The sequence below is a fragment of the Amblyomma mixtum genome, chromosome 5 (assembly GCF_055824585.1).
Source record: "Amblyomma mixtum isolate Tamu chromosome 5, ASM5582458v1, whole genome shotgun sequence".
In the NCBI taxonomy this organism is placed as follows: domain Eukaryota; kingdom Metazoa; phylum Arthropoda; class Arachnida; order Ixodida; family Ixodidae; genus Amblyomma; species Amblyomma mixtum.
In genome coordinates this window covers 17,480,425-17,499,361 of record NC_143016.1, presented here as the reverse complement: position 1 = coordinate 17,499,361, position 18,937 = coordinate 17,480,425, and the positions used below count along the sequence as shown (strand labels likewise).

At 47.0% G+C, this 18,937-nt stretch overlaps 1 protein-coding gene across 3 annotated transcripts in view; it reads right to left on the bottom strand.

The window, feature by feature from the left end:
• Elk (Eag-like K[+] channel) overlaps positions 1–18,937 on the bottom strand; it is a 318,564-nt gene that overhangs the window by 37,379 nt on the left and 262,248 nt on the right. For all 3 annotated transcript variants that reach the window (XM_089543496.1, XM_089543499.1, XM_089543497.1), the window contains 5 exons: positions 17,318–17,551; positions 15,444–15,590; positions 12,260–12,396; positions 7,235–7,408; positions 6,469–6,697 (listed from right to left, as the gene is read on the bottom strand). In XM_089543496.1, the coding sequence (XP_089399622.1) occupies positions 6,469–6,697; positions 7,235–7,408; positions 12,260–12,396; positions 15,444–15,590; positions 17,318–17,551 (921 nt within the window). The remainder of the gene's footprint in view (positions 1–6,468; positions 6,698–7,234; positions 7,409–12,259; positions 12,397–15,443; positions 15,591–17,317; positions 17,552–18,937) is intronic.

Genomic DNA, 18,937 nt, shown 5'->3' with positions numbered 1-18,937 from the left:
CTTATTCTTTTGAGATTTCCTATAATCGATACGTTCGAACGTTCCTGCGATTAGTTTAAGTGGTACAATTTTCAGTGGCGCCCATCTTAACACGACTTTTACATCAGGGATGCTAGTGAACAGGTCATAATCATTTGCTCGAAGATGGTGAGGGCGAAGGAGATAGTGGAGAAAACATAGCGATGAGATGGTGAACAAAAATGAACTTCAGCAAAATACAAAAAGCAAATCATGTGGGTATTAGAGCGCAGAGTGTGGAGAGGGGAAATAAATATAAGGGTAAGTAAGTATAAGCAGTGGTGGAGTTGAAAGTAAAGCCGTAAAAAAAAAAAAGATTTGGGACCGTAGTGAAAGTCCATTAAGGTGTGGAACAAGGAAAGAACAAAGGAAAAAAAAAAGGAAAGAAAATATTTCAAGAAAATCGAAAGTACTTCACTTTGTGTGCCGTATAGTGCACTGCTGCCTTGTTGAGATTTAGATGTTTTAACGAAAACGAAAATCATCTTAGCGAACGGTCCGGATATGTCCTAAATCGGCGCACCGAATCGGAAATTTCTGGAAAGCCTTTGTAATAAAGAGGACCGAGCTCTTGTGTCACCAGCAAAGCAAATTAAAGAAAAGAAAAAAGAGTAAATGGACGTCGCTGCGGTTTTTGCTCTTCACGCGTGAACTGAAAGAAAATTAACCAAGGGACTTTCCATTTTTTTTTTTTTGCTGGCACTATTAACGAGCGCAAAGAATTTTCAGACAGGCGAACACTTTGGCGTACATGAAATACAATGGCTTCTTTTGCTGAAAGAAACATGATCCTTTTGTTTTGGGTCACGCATAACGTGAATCCCCAGCGGTGGTAGTGTGCAAGAAAACGGCAGCGTAACTACGACAGCACATGAAAGTGAACATGATTCGTTCTCTTTCTTGTGCTTTTCTTTCTCGTCCTCTTGCATCGTGCATTGTTCTTTTGCATCATACGCTAACTCGTCGACAATCTGTTATCCTATGGTGGTAGTGTATTTTTCATGCCGGCTGAGAGAATACAGCAACAGTATATCGGTGATCAAAAAATCACAAATTGATTGACTGCAGCAGTGGCCTCGTTTATAATCTTCTAAGGATGGAAATTGAATAATAACATTAAAAGCTGTCGTCTATTAAGTCGTAAAGATTAGGTGTTTGCATGGAATGTACCACAGGAAAGGCGTAGAACATTCTAGTACGGCCCATAGATAATGTTATCCGCACACTGGCGCATGCCAGGGCCTAAGGCTGGTGATGATGATGATGATGATGTCCTCAGGCTGAATGGCACATACCCACGGCGGGGGATTGACCAGGGTGCATAGCGGATACAAACGCACTCATGTACAGGGAATGGAGTATATTTAAAATTTTGGGACGCAGAGATAGAATTTGTACGTAAACACGCCCCTGTCTTTTCCCTCTTCTGTTTCTCGAGCTACGTAGCACGCACAGTATCTCTGGCGGCTTTCGTGGCTCGGCTTCCTTCGCCGCTTTTGATGGTTTACGTGCCGCCCAGTTCAGCCGCTTCCGCTTTTCGTGATGGCCAGAGTGCTCGGCGTCTCTCGTTGCATTCGCTGTTTCACGCGCCATAGAACTCGCTCGTTCTTCACCGGTCTTAGCGAGGCCTTCGGCCGTTTTGGCCCCCCTTGCACCTTGATGCGCGGCAATATATAACTGCCTTTGGTGACGCAGTCCAGCCTTTGAATCTCTTGGCTCAACCAGCTCAATTGCGCAGCCATGGCGGCAGCAGTGCTCGGCGCAGGTTAAAGAAACACTGGTGGTCTAAACGAATCTGAAGCTCTCGTCATAGCACTCATAGCCTGTGTCGCTTCGGGACATTAAACTTACAATTTACGATTTACTACTGACAGCAAGCATATGGAAGCTCAGAACGGGCGAAAGGTGGAGGCGACCATTAACAACACGTAGCACGCGCGGTCATTATCGCGCTAGAGGCTGCGGCGACGGCCGAGTGCTTCCAAGGCTTCGAAAAACGAAGCTGTTCGGTTAGCACTTGCGTTGGTTCGAAATCCTCTCTGGACTGAAGTTTTTTTTTTTTTTCTGCTGGCTATCATTCTGACGGAAAAGTTCGGCTTCATGGTCGCCTTCACACTCGAACTCACGTTCGTCGTGGTTTCCAAACAATATTCGTCTGAATATGCCGAAAATGACAGCTAAAAACATATGCTCAAATCCCGTTCTAACATTATGACGCCCATGAAAAAACTTGAGTTGTGCAAATTACTCTGGGACTTTAAGTACAGCCGATCTCCGCGTTTCCTGGCCTAGCGTCTGCACGCAAAGGTCCATGGTTTATAACTGTTTGTTGAAAATGGCGATGGTCATGGAAATGAATAAAACAAACGCGTGGAAAGAGAACCGCTCAGTTGTGGGCAAGTTTCGTTCATAGGATGCTCCTTGCCCACCTTTCTCTTCAGCTAGGCATAAGTACTTATTTCGTCCTTTTCTTGATACAATAAGAGAAAAGATATAAAGAAATGAAACGACAAACAGTTTTGGGACAATGTTAAAAAGAAGAAGGAAGAAGAAATAGCTCCAACAAAGGAGTCTTGGCATGAGCAAATCGTCAACGGAGTCGAGTGTGCCCATAAGCAGCTTTGAGAGCGGCCCTGCAACCCATTCAACAGGTTGGTTGGAGCAGCCGCTACAGAAGGCACTCCAGTCTCGCGGTAAACGCGCTAGGTAAATGTTGATTGTGAACCTTACGACTGATTAACAAAACAGATTGGCTCATGTGTCCATTGGTTGCCAGGCTCTTAACGACTGCCTCACCCTTAACCATACACACTAAGGGCACTCGGTATACAAAAGACGGGTCATGGCACCGGCACTTAATTACACTTAGCGCTGTGTATGTGGACTGTAGTGACAGGATTATTAGTGGCGAAATTCAGTGTTAGCGCAACAACATCGCGCATATCGAACGGCAACGAACCAGATACGAGGCCTCGGCTGTACGAAGTTTGCGGATGCCTTTCTTTCACTGTGAAGTCATGGCTCTCCATCTATACTTGTTCCTTACCGCGCCTCTAATGACACCATTTTTGCTACCGACTGACCACCCGTGTCACTATTCCGAGTCGGTTCACGTGTACAGGAAGACATCAGCGAGACCGTGGCTTTCCTGTATTACACTTTTCTGCATAAAGTGTTTTCTGTGTAGGGTTTCTTGCAGAACACTGTAGGACGCAAGACCAAAAAGCAAACAAACTAAAGAAGAAAGAAAGGCAGCATTGTTGCATCCTTGACAAGCAGCACCTATGCGGCGTTCTGTGTGCTGTGATTTCAACGTTGCTGGTACGTGTTAAAGCACTTTGAAAACACAAATGAAATGCTCGATGATCAGATCTAGGTGTATAATGTAAAAATATGTTGATACAAAAATCACACAGAGTCGAGATACCAGTTCAATGCAGAGTCTTTTCTTTTTTTCTGCAATAAGACTTCGGAGATAGGTCTCGACATTCGTGGCCTGATTCTATCACTCTTTGTGCAATGACTATTTTATTGGACGCCAACGAACAATCCTTTCGTACAAAGAGCCAGCAGTGCCCGTACGCACCGGCTAATATCTACAGCTTCTCGTGGTTAATAAAAAAAATGAAGGGGGCACTTAAGCTACAGCTTAAGGATATGACACGATAGTGTTAATGAATTAAGGCCAACATACGTGGAATAGGCCATTCTATACATCAAATTCATAGATCCCTGGAAGTCCTCAAACCCCTCCTGGCTCCTGGCGCAGTGGTGCAGCGGTTAAGCGATGCGCCACTGCCCTGCGATGGCAGGTGCTCCCAGCGGTGGGCCTTGTGTGGCCCAGGTTGATCGTCCTGAGCGACCTTTCGCGACCAATCAATAATTTAACTGCCACCTACCGTCGTGGGCAGTTTGCTCACAATCCGATGGGCAGATTGTGATGACACCACAATGTCATGTGACCTAGGTGGCCCGCCTAGTTGCTTCTCCTGGGATTTTTCGCTCACAACGCCGACGCCGACGACGCCGGACTTTCTGCAGAACTGGAGACTTAACGCTCTCGCGTTAAAACCATGAGGAAGGAAGAGACGGAAGCGAAAACCCGTTGCACGCCTACGGCACTTAAGCACCTGGAGCTCTCTAGGGAAGCAGACGGAAAGAGCTAAACGCAAGAAGCCCCCCTTCGGCAGATTCGAAACACAACAAGGAAGCGGCACGCGGAAGTATAGGGAGAGTGCTGCTACTCTGGCAGATTCGGCTATAGCTCTTGGGGAGATGTCACTGTTGGCCCAGGCTGAAAGCAGGTTGTCAACTCAACAAAGCTGTCACCTTTGGGGCTGCGCTCCCTGTCACGTTGCTAGCGCGTCGTTATCTTTTCTTTGACTCTCTCATCCGCCTTCCTACGTGCGCGGAAGAAGCGCCTCCTTTTGGCCCTCATGTCAGGCCGCGTACTTCAGCCACTATTTGCTGTGCGGAGCCTTCAGCCCCATTTGAACTTTTGCTAATATGTTCATAAGCGCCACATTTTTATTGACTGCACGTTCTTCTTATCGGCCTGTTGCCGCCATTATTTTGTGCAACGCGTATAAGTATATCTAAAGCACAGCCTTACTACCCCGACTGTGTTTTTTAGCTCACACTTGGAAACACCATACAGCGTTTAGAACAACTTGAAACTACCCTTTTAAGAATCTAAACCTATTATCGCGCTATGCTCTATTCGGCTACTTTTACGCTGACTGCAGCGACGACGTTCGAGCCAGTCAGAGAAAGGAGACGAGGTTTTAAAGGTGCGCTGACACGTTTAGAAAGGCTACTGTATTTCATGCGCATTAAATGTCCTTTTTCCCTTCCTTGGCGACAAAGGGCTCGACCTGATCCTGCGATTAAAGTTAAGTGTAAGTGTTCGGTCTGTGGAGCGTGATTTCTGCGCGTCGGCACGTTTAGCCACTTCCATCTGCAGCTGACTGTCAGGCGTATCAGTCAGGCAAACCTCTTGAGCGGTTATCGGAGAATGCTCCTTTCTGTATTTACCAGCGATAAGACGCAGTCTTGAGTATGGGAACGTAACGCAGCCAGGAAGATATAGTACTTGAAGGACTGCGTGAATTCTACTTCTCTTAGATAGCAGATTGCCTAGGCTGCGTTCCAAGCGTGTACGGAGCGTTTCAGTCATAAAAAAACAACAAAACAAAAACAAAAACTCCCGGAAATGTTGTCCTACTGTGAGGGGAAGACTGCGCCACGCGGGCTCAAGGGCTTTGGCGTTCGGCCACTGAAGTCAAGGCCGTGAGCTCGATACTGGCTACGGTGGCAGAATTTTGAATGAGGCGAAATACGAAAACGTCTGAACGTTGTGGGATGTCAGCGCACGTTTAGGAACTCAGGGTGGCGTAAATTTATCCGGAGCCCTGCACCACGTCATCCCTCAGAGGTCGTGTGTCGCTAAGAAACGTTCAACCCCACAACTTACAATTATACGAGGCGAAGAATCAGCCAGAACAGTACAAGAATGACTAGATGGGTTTGTTAGTACTGGTTCATCATGGAACATATGTTGAAATAGGTTGTGTCCAGGCTTTGCGAGCAAGTTTTTTGTTTTTTTGTCTGTCCCCAGAAAGCTTGACCAGATATGCCTTTGGGTCGACGGAAAAGAGGCAAGCGATTGCGGGAGCACTTTCTGTCTCTCTCAAACCGTCCGTCAAAATCTTATGCAAAATTTATTTGCAAAAATTGTTTTCCAGACATAGACAGTCCGACTGCGCTCTCCAGACACCGAGGCCAGGTGACACAGGAGCTAGCGGAGGCATATTAGACATCGAGGAATGTGGTGACATTTGCGTCTACCAGATTTCCCTGAAGCTCACCTGATCACATGACCTTACCGGCTACAACCTCGACAGTACCCCTTCGCGGCCCACCTGTATTACTTTATTCTTAGAGAACGTGTGAACAGCGGAGTTTTTCTCGACGAGAAACTACGAAGGTGGTCATGACACTTATACAATGAAATGTCTATCTCTAATCTATCTTCATAAACAATTATGGACAAAGTCAGTTTTAGTGCACAGCAGAAATCAGAATAGGAAAACCAGACAAACTGCATTCTTTCGTGTTCCGTCCTACCGCGTACGCACCACAGGAGGAAAACACAAAATTTTGAGGATTTGGTGTCCCGTACCAACCAAAGCTCCAGGCACTGTCGCTGCCTCCCAAATTATGGTAATAATAAAGAAAAATGCAAAGACGCCTGTAGACATGCCAGATCACGTTCACTCCTAATCGTGATGATGTGGAATGGTAATGGAACCAACGGTCGCGCACTACCAGCGGCGAAGGCTGCAGAAACTCGTAGCACGAGCGTAACAACAGCTAAGGACAATAGTGCTGCGGCACAGCTTCCGTTAAGCATCGATGAAGAGTACAACAAGGACGCGGGTGCATACGCACCGATGATGAACATGGCCTCGACGATGACGTCGGAGATGATTGTCCTGTTGCCGTCCAGCTGCAGCTCGGCGGCTGGCGGCGGCAGCGCACTCCCCGCCGGGACCCCACCACCACCACCACCGGCGCCGCTGCTCTCGTTGGCGGCGGCGGGCAGCTCCAGCAGTGAGCTCTCGTTGAGGCCCACGGCCAGGGCGTACCGCCGCTGCTGCTGCTGCTGCACGCTGTGGCTCTGCGACACGGGACGAGACGGAGGACGGGTCAAGCGCACTGTTTCATTAAGCGAGACTGAGATGCTGCCTCGGCCTGCGGTACCGAGGTGTGACCGGTAAAAGAGGCTAGTATTCGAATGAGCTTGCGGTAATTGCTGCCTTGAAGGAAACCTTCTACACAGTCATGACATGTGCAAAGTCACGACAGTGCACTTCTACTGTCTGCGCCACCTCATTCTCACGTGAAGTTAGTTTTTTTGCGTAAGGAACCTGGAACTGGTACAAAACGGAATGTATTTAGGACGTGCGTTTCGGGCTTAATGTACACAACACTCCATACCTAGCACTGCACCTTACAAAGGAATAGCATGTGCGTGGGTGTGGAGAAACGTGGATGAACCTTCGGCAGTAGCTGTGATGGTTAAGCTTTAACACATGGCAACTGTTCCACTTTCGCTCCTTCGGGGATTATGTTACTGCCCGAACCAGTGAGAGTCTTTAAATGACATCGTGGATCGTTTCGCGCAGCAGTCCAAGTCGAATCGTGGTCGGCGTACCTGCATCTCGCCAAAGCAGGCGCTGTAAGGCACGACGACGGCGACGTAGACCGTGGCGACCAGGATGAGCCAGTCCCAACAGGTCTTGAAGGCGCCGTAGTGGGAGAGGATGAAGCGAGATTTCTTGATGGCCGCCGTCTTGTACTCGGGCAGGGCCGTCGAGTGCAGCAGGTTCTGCACGTGTGGTACGCGGCTCCTTAATTGACGGTTCTATTCAACATCAATGTACAGTGAGTGGTTCGCATTGACGAGGCGGCTCAGTTTTGACGTATACTCACCACTGCGCTGATATATCGGCACAGGATATTTTAAAACGAGTAGCGAAAGCCATTGTACTGACGAAGTATCACCGTTGTGAGACTGCAAAACATCTAGAATAAAGTGAACGTAAACTGAAACGAAAGCCTAAGAACGCAAAATTAAGGTAAAGTAAAGAAGGTGACAAAACTTTTCTTCAGCATTATGCAGCGCCTATTGGTGAACTAGCGCTTTGGATGGGAGTTCTAAACGCTGCATTCTTTAGTTTTCTTTTTCAGAAAGCTGGTGAAAATTTTTATCTTAAAGGAAACAACGGCAGTGGTAGAGATATGTAGAGAAGCTTAGATGAAACAATCACAGGAGAGAAAACACTAGTATGCGACACTTGCCCTCTTTCGACTTCCCGTAATTAGGTTTCCCGCTTAATTCGACCATGTGACGTAGTCCTATAAGGAGCCGAAGCTTGAAAACACCGAAAGGAAATAAAGTGAACGAATGCGAACTCGTGAAGGCACAAGCCAAAACACAAGGATCGTCCATGGGCATACTATTTCAATGGCTGTGTCTGCCGCCTGTGATCAGCCTCCATGGGTTGGGTCTTCAGTTTTGTTATGTTTTACATAGCTGATAAGAAAAGCGAATCGTCGTGAATACATGCAGGAAGACGGAAACACAAACAAACTACAGGTCTATATTTATACCGTCGGGTTCTGAAAGCAAGTTCTCGGCGGTGAAAAAAAGAAAAAAATTCTGATAGAAGGCAAAGTTACAGAATCGACGACGAAAGGAGAGCACCATGGTTTCACAACGCCGACCATCCGCGTGTTGAGCTTCGCCTCGATTACGGGAGCGCACCTCTCATTTTCAGGATGAAAGGCCAAGTCCGAGCCGGTCAGTGAACGTCTCATTGCAAAGGTTCCTTTTGACGCGACTTCAGCTATTACTCGGCGCCGGGCAAATATTATGCCACGCGAAGAAAGAGGTCTCGCAAGAGGGGTTATTAAGACGCGCTTATTGCGAGGGGGAACGTCGTAACGAGACACGGCCCTCACAAAAGCGACGGCAACGCAGTACTTGCCCTCTCCTGTCGAATCAACAGGCCAAAACACAGGATTCCTTTTTTTTTTTTTTCTATTCCGGCGCGGTCGCCGACGGCACAGAAATTGCGCGATAGGGTTCTCGTTTGAGGGGTCACTGCTCTCGGACGTTATTAAAAGGAGCGATGCCGAGAGACGCGGCGTTACTTTGTTTTCACTGAATGGAGAACTTTTGCGAAGCCAGAACGGGATGAGACGTGTACTACAACTACGGTGAAGTCGTGTGCAATGCTTCGCTTTCTAAGACCGACGGAGGCGCTACTCGACGGAGCAGAAAATTCGAGAACGAGCTCAACGACGCGTCGCGTTGGTCTGCTGTACTTTTGCGAGTGCGGTGCTGTGCTGGGCATTAAGCAAATTAGGAAAGGTTTCGAAACTCTCTTTCTGTTTGGTAGTGTTAGCCATGGTACTGCCGCATGTACTGTAGAGGTCGTACATGGCCTGTGAAACAAAGGTTTAGGGTTCGCCAAAGGCCCGTCCTTGGCATGTAGAAAAGCTAATTCAGGTAACACAGCTGTCACGCGGAATCTTCTCTTCCTTGCGTTAACAAAACATTTTCATTTACATGACAAACCCTATTCAGGCTGCATCGGCTAACTGGAAGGTATCTGTGCCACGCCCCAAGTTGCCAACTACGTGGCCACGAGCGGTGCATATTCAAACTGGCGTCTACCGCACAGCTATGCGGATATCGTGCTGTCGCGTCAATAACATGGATACTTTTATGCGTGACACTCAGCGTTGAAGACACCCACAAGACGCTAAAGAAAGGGGTCATGGGGATACGCTGCGGCGATCGCCACATGACAAAAGCAAGCTTAGTGGAAAATAACCAGTTTTCTTCAGTTACAACAAGAATTGTTTTGTTTGTTTATTTACTTACGGTCAACAACAAACTGCTTTTTCTTTTGAGCTATGCGTATAGATTCGGGGAGAAATAAACTGCGGGAAACAATGAGAATGAATGGTAAGAAAGCAAAAAAATAACCATATTAAGGTTCGCAAAAATGTCGCACACAAAAAATAAACTGGCTGCGGTTCGCGACTGGTGCAACATCAAGAAGCGAGTTGTTTCGTTCTTCGAATGGGGTAGGAATGGACTGAAGAGAGCATTGATGCTGCACGTGGCGACGCGGTCATCGCATCGATGATGTGCGCGGAAGTTGACGCGTGCGAGAGCTGATGAGAATCGGTTTCGCAACGACGTGACGGCGTTCCTTGCTTCTCGGGCGTGCCGAGGAGCAGCCCTCGCGGCGCGCAATTACCCTAAGCGGCTTTTCCGAGAAGGGTCTCTACGCGAGTGGCATTGACGCCCCTGTCTGGCTTACGAGGGTGTTGGCCTCGTGACAATCACAAAGTAATCCCGTCGACGAGACCCGCGCAATATGTGCCTTTCTGCGAGGAACGCCCGCCTGCGTCGGCCGCAGATATCAGTGCTGCGGAAGGACAACGCTCTCGCGTTGTTCGGGGAGTCGCCAGGAGGACAGCCAGGAGCGCGCAGCGCGTATGTCATGAAGCCACTGCATGGCACCATAATACCATGGTGCTTTTATTTTCAACTTCTATTTCAGGTTATTCTTTTTGCTGTTTGCTCTTCCGCAATTTGCAGGCAATCGCTTTTTAAACGTTCAAGTAGGTTATGACTGTAATTCACGAATGAAAGCCAGGGCACTTTGTCTGCTTTATTGGTAATGAAACTTCGCAACCACAACAAAAGACACCAGCGTTGGTCACAGGGCAGAAAGCATCGTTCTGCCTGAAAAAGAATGCCTGCACATGGCACGGAGCACTGCTGTGTTAAGACTGCCACGAAGAGAGGGTTAGTGAAAGAAAGTTAAGGTCAGAGTGGAATTAATTTAGGCATTACAGCATTTTCTGACGATAGAAAAATCTTTCGTCAGGAAACGCATATTTAGGTTAAAGTTTCGCGCTTTCGTATTGTTTGTTGTCAAACCTATTTGTTTAGAACAGTAAGGTTTGAGCCTACGTGGGCGTTGAATGGTGCCGATCTTTTTTAATAGAAGGCTGTGCCCTGCAACCACCACAGCACTGCAGCGCGATGACTCTATAGGCTGCGTACAAAGCCGCCATGGCTTGATGGTTACGGCGTTCGGCTACTGAGACCGATGACGCGGGATCGAACCCTGGTCGTGGCGGCCGCACTTCGATGGAGGCGAAATACGTAAACGCCAGTTTATTGTGTGATGTCAGCGCAAGTTCAATAACTCGCTATGGTCGAAATTACCATACCGAACAAACATCTCCCATATCGTTGTACGCTGAACTTTTAGAAGCAGCAGCAGAAAACTGTCAGAAGAATGTAGCTAAGCGTAGCGAAGTTTTCTTAGTATGCGGCTAGCCCTCTAGCATGCCAGTTTCGCTGCCACCGCAGCCTTCTCGGAACTAAAATGAGTACGCAAAATAATAATTTTTTCAGTTTGTAGGGACTTAATCAAATGGCCACCATCTCGTATGTTCGCTCAAGCATCCACTAGCCGAGCTTCTGGAAGCCTCCACAGCTAACGATTGCTTCTCTGTTTTAATCAACCATTTTTCTTGCTTCATTTCTTTCTTCTAACCCTGCGGCAGCTCGCAATCTTGTATTCTTAGCTGCAGCTGTTTTTAACAACAAATTTTAACCAACTAAATTGTGGGCTTCGATGCGAGACATCAGAAGGATATCGGTATGTGCCATGAGGTTTCCGTATATCATCACGCATACTTCCTTCATCGCTGCTACCACCCTACCTTGACTGTCCTACTCTGCGCCACGTGTGGGGCGGCCAAGGCCAGCCTCGTACGCTACCTGGGAGAATGCCCCCAACCCGCGGCAGTGCACCCATACCCGACCCTTCCTCTCCTCATAGGAGGCCGCTGTGCGGGTTGCGCAACCAATTGGCCAGAAATGGCTAGTGGACAAACCTCTCCGTGAAGCCCAGGCCCGTGGACTCCTGGACAAACAAGACTCTGCCCTTGAGGACCTTCTTTATTTTATTGCAAATAAAAGTTGTAACCAGCACCACCACTACCGGCAAAATACTCTTCCCAGTTTTTGCAGGCGCGACAGGCCGCAGTCAGAAGGCACACCAAACCAAGTCACCCCAAGCACTAACTGCAATGTCCTCGTCGTCGTCAACTGCCGAGCGTCCAAGAGAACGTCTTCTTCGCTTTGCGACTATGCACCGTAACAGTATACTCTCCTTCCTCTTCCCTTTAGTTGGAGGTCGGACCTAAACTAACCAGGCCCAACTTTTACCCCTGCCACTTCTCTTACTAAATATCCCTCTCACTGGTATACGCCAGTCTATTCGAGGAAGTCGAAACCAGCGTTGTAACTTGGATAAAAGAATCGAGAAAATTCAGGTACTTCTTTTTCGCACGAAAGCCATTCACCAAACATGCTCGACCACACATAGCCTGTTACCCGCATTCGAAAGCCATGCAAATACGATAATATTTTCAAAAGAAGAAAACATAATCACACCATTCTCAGGTTTCATTTCTTCTTTAATTAGACTGTGTAGTGGGCGGCCATGCGAAAACAGGATGAATCACTGCTTTGCAGCAAGCGACAAACACTGGTTAAACACATTTACTGCGGGATGGGATGCGGCCTCTATGTTCAACCTGCAACTGACAGTAGCGAGACAGGCGAAGAGGGTGCACTCACGTTGTTGAGCTTGAGCTTTGACATCTTCTTCTCGTGGCGGTAGTGCCCCGAGAGTTGGTAGAGGACCGCTCGACTCCGTCTCCTCTGGTAATTGTTGCTCTGCACGCAGCCTTCCAGGTCCACGTTGCCGTTGGCGTCTGCACGCGTTTTTTATATATACAGCTTTAATTCGCCGGTTCCATTACGTCGGCCTCTTCAGGTGCACCTCAGCTTTTAGAGACCAACACTGAATGGTGGAGCATAAGGGCGACATTTGCGGCCGCAAGACCTGACCTAGCTGACCGCATGGAAGAGCAGCAGTAGTTTAAAGGACACCGTTTAAAAAAAAGATAAACAAAAATGAGGGCGAAAAAAACAACCAGCCACAGGAATGGGCTGCCCCTGCCCCCCGCAAATTTATCTCAAACTAGCTGGTGCTGAGTGCTGGAAGCAGTTATACAACTGAACATTAGTACAGATGGCGAAGTGACATGTACAGCGCGCTGTGTTCCTTTACTGGTGCGTCTGTGGTGGGCGTACAATCGAGCATTACGTATAGTTAACCTCCGAGCGTTTCCGTACGTTTGCTTCATCCCCTCCTTTCCCTTCTGTTTTCGTGTGAGGTTCACGTGTGCCGTGATGCAGCCTTGCTCTGGTATGTCAGACAGCGCCATCCCGTGCGGCAAGAAAGAAGCATTACATAAGAATAAAATCGGTGTAGCCTAGAAATGGTTCCCGGCCTGCCCTACTGAATGCTGTGCATATGTGGCTCGCGGGACCGATTGACCCGCAGAGTAAAAGTCATCGGGGTACCATACCGGAAGAAAAGGTGCCATCTATTCCCAATTAGGGATGAATCCCCGGAACACGGGTCCCTTGATGGCACTCTCAAGGACCACACGCACAGGCTTGCCAAAACAAGGTCGACCACTTCGTTTGTGCGTGACTGGACTAACATAAGAGCAAAGCTCTGTGGAGGCACTCCTACACGGCTATAAATTAGGGACGGCTGGAAAAAAAATGGGGTGGGTAGGCAAGAGATCCCACCATGTGTAGATCAGCAGGTGAGCTCACACGGTACGTGCACTTTCTCTTTTTTGCGTATGTGAGGCAAGCTGTCATCCCTTTAGGCGATTTCGTTCGGGAAAACCAATTTCGCTGACGTGAGTGCCTAAATTTTTCACAAGCAAAAACGCAATTATGTACGCCTTGCTTCGCTTTCAGTGATGAGTCGACTCTTTAAAGATAACTGCGCGCCTTTCGCAAAAAAAAAAAGATAAATAATAAACGTCCGCCAACCGTATTTCGATTAAATTATCTTACCACGAGGAACACATTCTCGAAAGATCCATTTATATCCCTCTCCGCTGCTTCCACTGGCACGAGCATTCCGCCGTAAGGAAGCAGATAGAATCTAGCAATCCAACAATAAAAAAACAATCTCTGCAGCTGTGCATACTTGAGCATTACAGTTTTGTTAGTTGCACAGAGCACGCTTTTTTTTTTTTGCTGCACATAGCGTAAGAACAGAAAAGTACTTTTTAGGGAGATTTGCATCTCTAAACGAGATCGAGTTACCGGAATTTGTGATAAATTTACCGAAACAGAAAAAGTAACCAAGAAAATGACTTATTTTGCAGCGCTGTTGCGAGCTCGTTTTCAAGCAGCAAATTGTAGATATGCGCGAACACTATTGCCTTGAGGTCATCGTAACCCTCTAAAGAAATATTCAGGGCCACAGTATGCTAAGGTTGACGAATTGATGCGAGAGGCAGTCCCAGTGGGTTGTACTACTGCACTGCTGGCTGTGCTTTGCCTGTTGTTCTCGAAAAACAACTTTCGAACTATTCCGCATACCTTTACTGGGCTCTCGTGGGACTCACCATTGATATATTTGTTAAAGCAGTGGTTACATTTGTATTTACCCAAAAAGACGACAAATGGAATTTCGGCGTTCTCCAAGTTCAAATCAAAGTTTCAAGGTTTATTTCCCATCTAACACTACAGATGGAGGAATCGTAGAAAAAAGCTGCCCTTGGGCAGCTTGACGAGCCTACAATCCTAATTATTGACAGGGAGGCAACACCATAGTTTATACAATTTAAAAAAAAGCACATCAAGGAAGCACCCGAGAATACACGAAACACCAATATGTATACATAATGAAATATAACCATGTTATTCAAAAACAAATTATGTAGTTCACGACGTGAAAAAGAAAACAAATCGAGGTTAATGTGGATACACCTATTTAGAAGAGATTTTGAAACCCCTCATTTAGTTTGCTGCCCCTGTAATATTTTTCGTGCACTTTAAGGACGACAGCGATGCTTGATCTTTCTTCTATCTCGATCTCCTTGACAGTTAAAATTGCAGCGAACAAAAATAAGACTATAACGTAGTGAAATCAGTCGTGACAGCTCCCAAAGTGGCAAGTGCTTTTCGCTGCCGAGCTAGACCTACTAAGCTTGGAGAGAGTAACAAAATAATCAGATGAATAATGACCGGAGCTGCGGTAGCAGGCTCGTAGGGCCTAATCTAAGTGCGATTTCTTCGGTTTAAGGGTGGTTATTGCGATGCTGGGGGAACAGCGGATGGGAGGAACATTAGTATTGTGCGTCTTTGATGGTGGTTCCGTTGCTAGCGCCAGTATCTCATTTGATAACCAGAAGTAATGGGCAAGGAACTGAGTTAAGTTTATTGCGCAGGTGTAGAGGTAGCGCAGACAGGAGAACAAAGGAAGGCAAGGATGAAGGCTGGAAAGCAGGAACTGAGGAGTTGAGGCAAGCATTGTATCGAGAAATCTGTGCAGAAGCTGTGACAACTTTCTTCATGGTGTCCACATTCTTCAACGCGGTTTTACAACCTGCCTGAAATTTTGCACTGCCAGTTAATATGTCTCTTCTATACTACTAAAAACGTTTTAATGTTTCGTGACATTCTTCAAAGGGGAAGGCGACATACTGGTAAAACATTGTCATTGGTTGATGATCAGAATTATGTCCGCAACCTGTCTCGACTCTTCTTTTCACGTTCTCCCAACACTGTAGTCGCCCACTGACACCTCACAGTGGATAACGTAAGGCTGTAGGAGTTGGAAACATGCAATGCGAGCTCCGTTGCACAAGACTCGTCGTCTCCGCACCTGCCCCGAGCGAGCGAGCGGAGTAAGCAAAAAGCTGAGAGGACTGGAGAGGCGCCGTACCCAGCTCGGCGGTCTCGTCCGCGTCGTCCGTCTCGATCTCGGCCATCTTGGACTTGGTGATGTCCTTGTGGGAGGCCAAGAAGAGGACCACCTCGTGCTTCTCGTTCTTGATGGGCACGATGTCCAGCAGGCACCAGAAAGGGCTGCCTGCGATGGATCGAGGTCCCACGGGAGACACGATCCTCAGTAGAGAGATCATAGCCCAGCTAGAATTGCTCATTCTCGTACGCTGGTTGGGGGGAAGTAGTGCAAGCCATACGCTGATGCTTGTAAGAGACAACACAAACCAGTTTCGTCATCACCATCATTATCATAATCATCATCATGCTGCCTCCATCATCAGCCTAACTACGTTGTTGGACAAAGCCCCCCCCCCCCCCCCCCCCCATATCAGTCCAATTAACTCTCCTCTGTGCCACGTGCGGCCACTTCTTTATCATTTAAAAGCCCCCTGCTGCATTTTTCCTCTGTCGGAATCCACTCCGTTAACTTAAGGAACCATCCGTTACCTTGCCTTCGTATTCCATGCCCTGCCCATGCCCATTTCCTCTCGATTTCGACTAAGATGTCATTAACTTGCGTTTGTACCCTGACTCACTCTGTCCTCTTCCTGTCCCTTAACGCTACCCCTGCCATCTTCCGTTCCAATGCTCGCTGAGCTGTCCTCAGTTTAAGTTCAGCCCTTTTCGTCAGCCTGCAAGTTTCTGCCCCATAGGTTAGTTTGGATAAGATTTAGCTGTTATGTATTTTCTTCTTTTCTTCTTGATACTGGTAAAATGCTATTCATGACAAGAGAGTGCCGGCCAGATGCACTGCTCGCGATTTTTATTATCCCAGTTATTCCAATCTCATGGCCCGGATCTGCGGTCATTACCTGCCCATGGTAGATGTATTCCCGTACCCCTTTCTACGATTCGCTGCCTGTCATGAACTCTTCTTCCCTTCCGAGACCTTTAAACATTACTTTGGATTTTTTTTTCATATTTAGACCCGCCGTTCTGACGGCGAAATTAGTAAAAATCGTGACTGTGATTAATTTATATATAGGGCTGGAGAGCAATATCATTAGGACGCAATTTAGGCAAATAAATGGAGGCCTTGAAAGACGAGAGGCATAACAAAGAAGGTAAGGAAAATAACCTTTTCTCTCGAATTGTGAGTGCTTTGTTTCCTTCGCTAGGACTTAGCAATTAGTCTATCTTTTCCGTTTACTTCAGGGCTTGTTTTATTCTTCACTTTAAATATTCATGTGTAGCCGCTGTAACGTTTCAGAGTCAGGCTGCGTAAACGTATTCGTGAGAGAAGTTGAAAACATACAGATGTGCTAGAAAAAGTAAAACATTTCCAGCTGCCTTGGAAAGATTAGCTTCGATGATGAGAGCCGGGTAACAGTTGGCAGCGGCGAGTCTAATCATATTAGATAGCGTAATAACCCGGCATTTTGCTTAGCTTTGGTGTGCGTAGCTTTGTGCCGCCTGTCGCCTGTCATCGTCCAATCAAAAGTTTGAGCCCGTGATATCATTAATATTCAGAAAGGTACAGCTGTAGGGCAGGAAAGTAGAACTGTTGCTCTTAACCGTTCGTGTTGTCGTCTTTAACTCTGTCTTTATCAATCTAAGCAGCGCACGTACGTCTTGCATATAGCTGTAGGGCCAATTGGTAAAACATTATTAAAAGCGGAGGACCGCGACGACTGAAGACAGCAGAGGGAGGATACATAACAGTGCAGTACTAGCTGGTATTGTATCGTTGTGTGTCCTCTATTTGTTTCACTGTGTCGGTTAGGTTCTTCTCTTTTGAAAATGTCCCAAGAACATGTGCAATCATCTGCCCCTGTGCGTGGAAGGGTATAGTACAGATGTGTGCAGACGAACCATTCTTCTTGTAGAAGATGACCTCCAGCTTGAGCTCGGTCTTGTTCTCCAGGGCGTCGTCGATCTGGCGAATGGCCTCCTCCTTGGTCTCGGGCCCGTAGAGGAAGGCGCAGGCGCACCCCTTCTGCATGATCTGCGCCCGCGGGTAGCCCGTCAGCTCGCAGAAACCGTCTGAGCAGTACACGATGGGGAACAGCGCCGGCACCTGTGCATTGCCCAGCACGAAGTTGCTGTCTGCAGGGGGGGGGGGGGGGGACAAGGGAGGGGAGGAAGAGAGGAGGAGCCAGAGGTTAGAGTCGGGCACGGGAAACTGCGCAGCTATCAAAGCAAAGGTATTAAAGGTAAAAAAAAAGAAACACAAAAACACGCCACGCTGAGATATATCAAAGTTAACAGCGTAGAGTTGGCCGTTCTGTTCATTTGCGGCATTTGCGTTGATGACCTGTTATTTCCTTTCCTATGTGTCACTGACAAAAGCAAATATCCAAAATTCAGACGGACCCTTTTCTTGTACGTTCAACAGCTCGGGAATAGTGTGCAAGTTCGATGGTAAGAAATGCAAAAGGCTGTTGTGGGTTAGAAGTAGTTGAAGAGCAACGGGAGTTAGCTCAGTACAGCAAAAATTAACGCTTGCCCATTAGTGATGCCTTAACAATATAACCCCTACCTTATTTTTCTTTACATTAAGTGACCAACGGTTTACTGAATCCCTTCTATGTTTCAAAGCTGGCAATACGATTTCTACATAGTTGAGATTTTAAGATGATCAAGCTTGTCAAGAGTTCATTTTATCCAATAACGGCGTTGCCAAGCGCTAAGTCAGCATGTGATGCCTTTAAGTAAGCGTCTGTCATGGGTTTATTAAGCGAATGTCACAGCAAAATGCGTTAGGGCCGGCTCCACTGCATGGCTCCAATAGAGCAAGGACAACTCTTCATTGCCCTGCGTCAAAAAGTACGTGCGCTGACAGCATTACCGAGTCTTTATTGGAGCTTTTCTTACAACTGCACAGACTTAATTTAAGCTATCCGCCGCTTAAAATGTTGTTTTCAAAAATAAATTGCTGGCCACCTAGGCTGAGACGTTCTAAAAGCTGACTACATTTAATTCTTGCGTGTTTTATTCTTTCTAAATGTCACTGCATATTTTTTTTTTCGACACAAGCGTAGCCAAAATGGGTTTTACGTGATCGCTCATTGAGTCCCATGGCGTTTATAGTTGTGTGGTATCTAGGTTAGGTAAGGAGAAAGAAAGGAGGGGAATTATTACCAGGAATTATGGGCACGAGTCGTTGCGACAGAGATCATGAAAAAGCTATATGTAGCTTTTGCAAGCAGCAGGCCGAAAGGAACGGATCCATCGGGTTACAAAAAGAAACAGACGAAAAAAAAAACAATAGAAAGGAAAATGGAGCATACCCACGTTCTCCTTTGAGAGTTTTATCCTATATCCTATAACGCTATAACAGGAACACTATTTCAGGAACACAAAATACATAAGCAATACGGGTCATAATTTATATCTTGCTGCAGCTAGTGTTGGCTCTTTCTTTTGCCTATCCATGCTTGTTGAAAGGCATCGTCCCCTCTTTTTTGTCCAAGTTAGTTCTGTCTGGCTTTG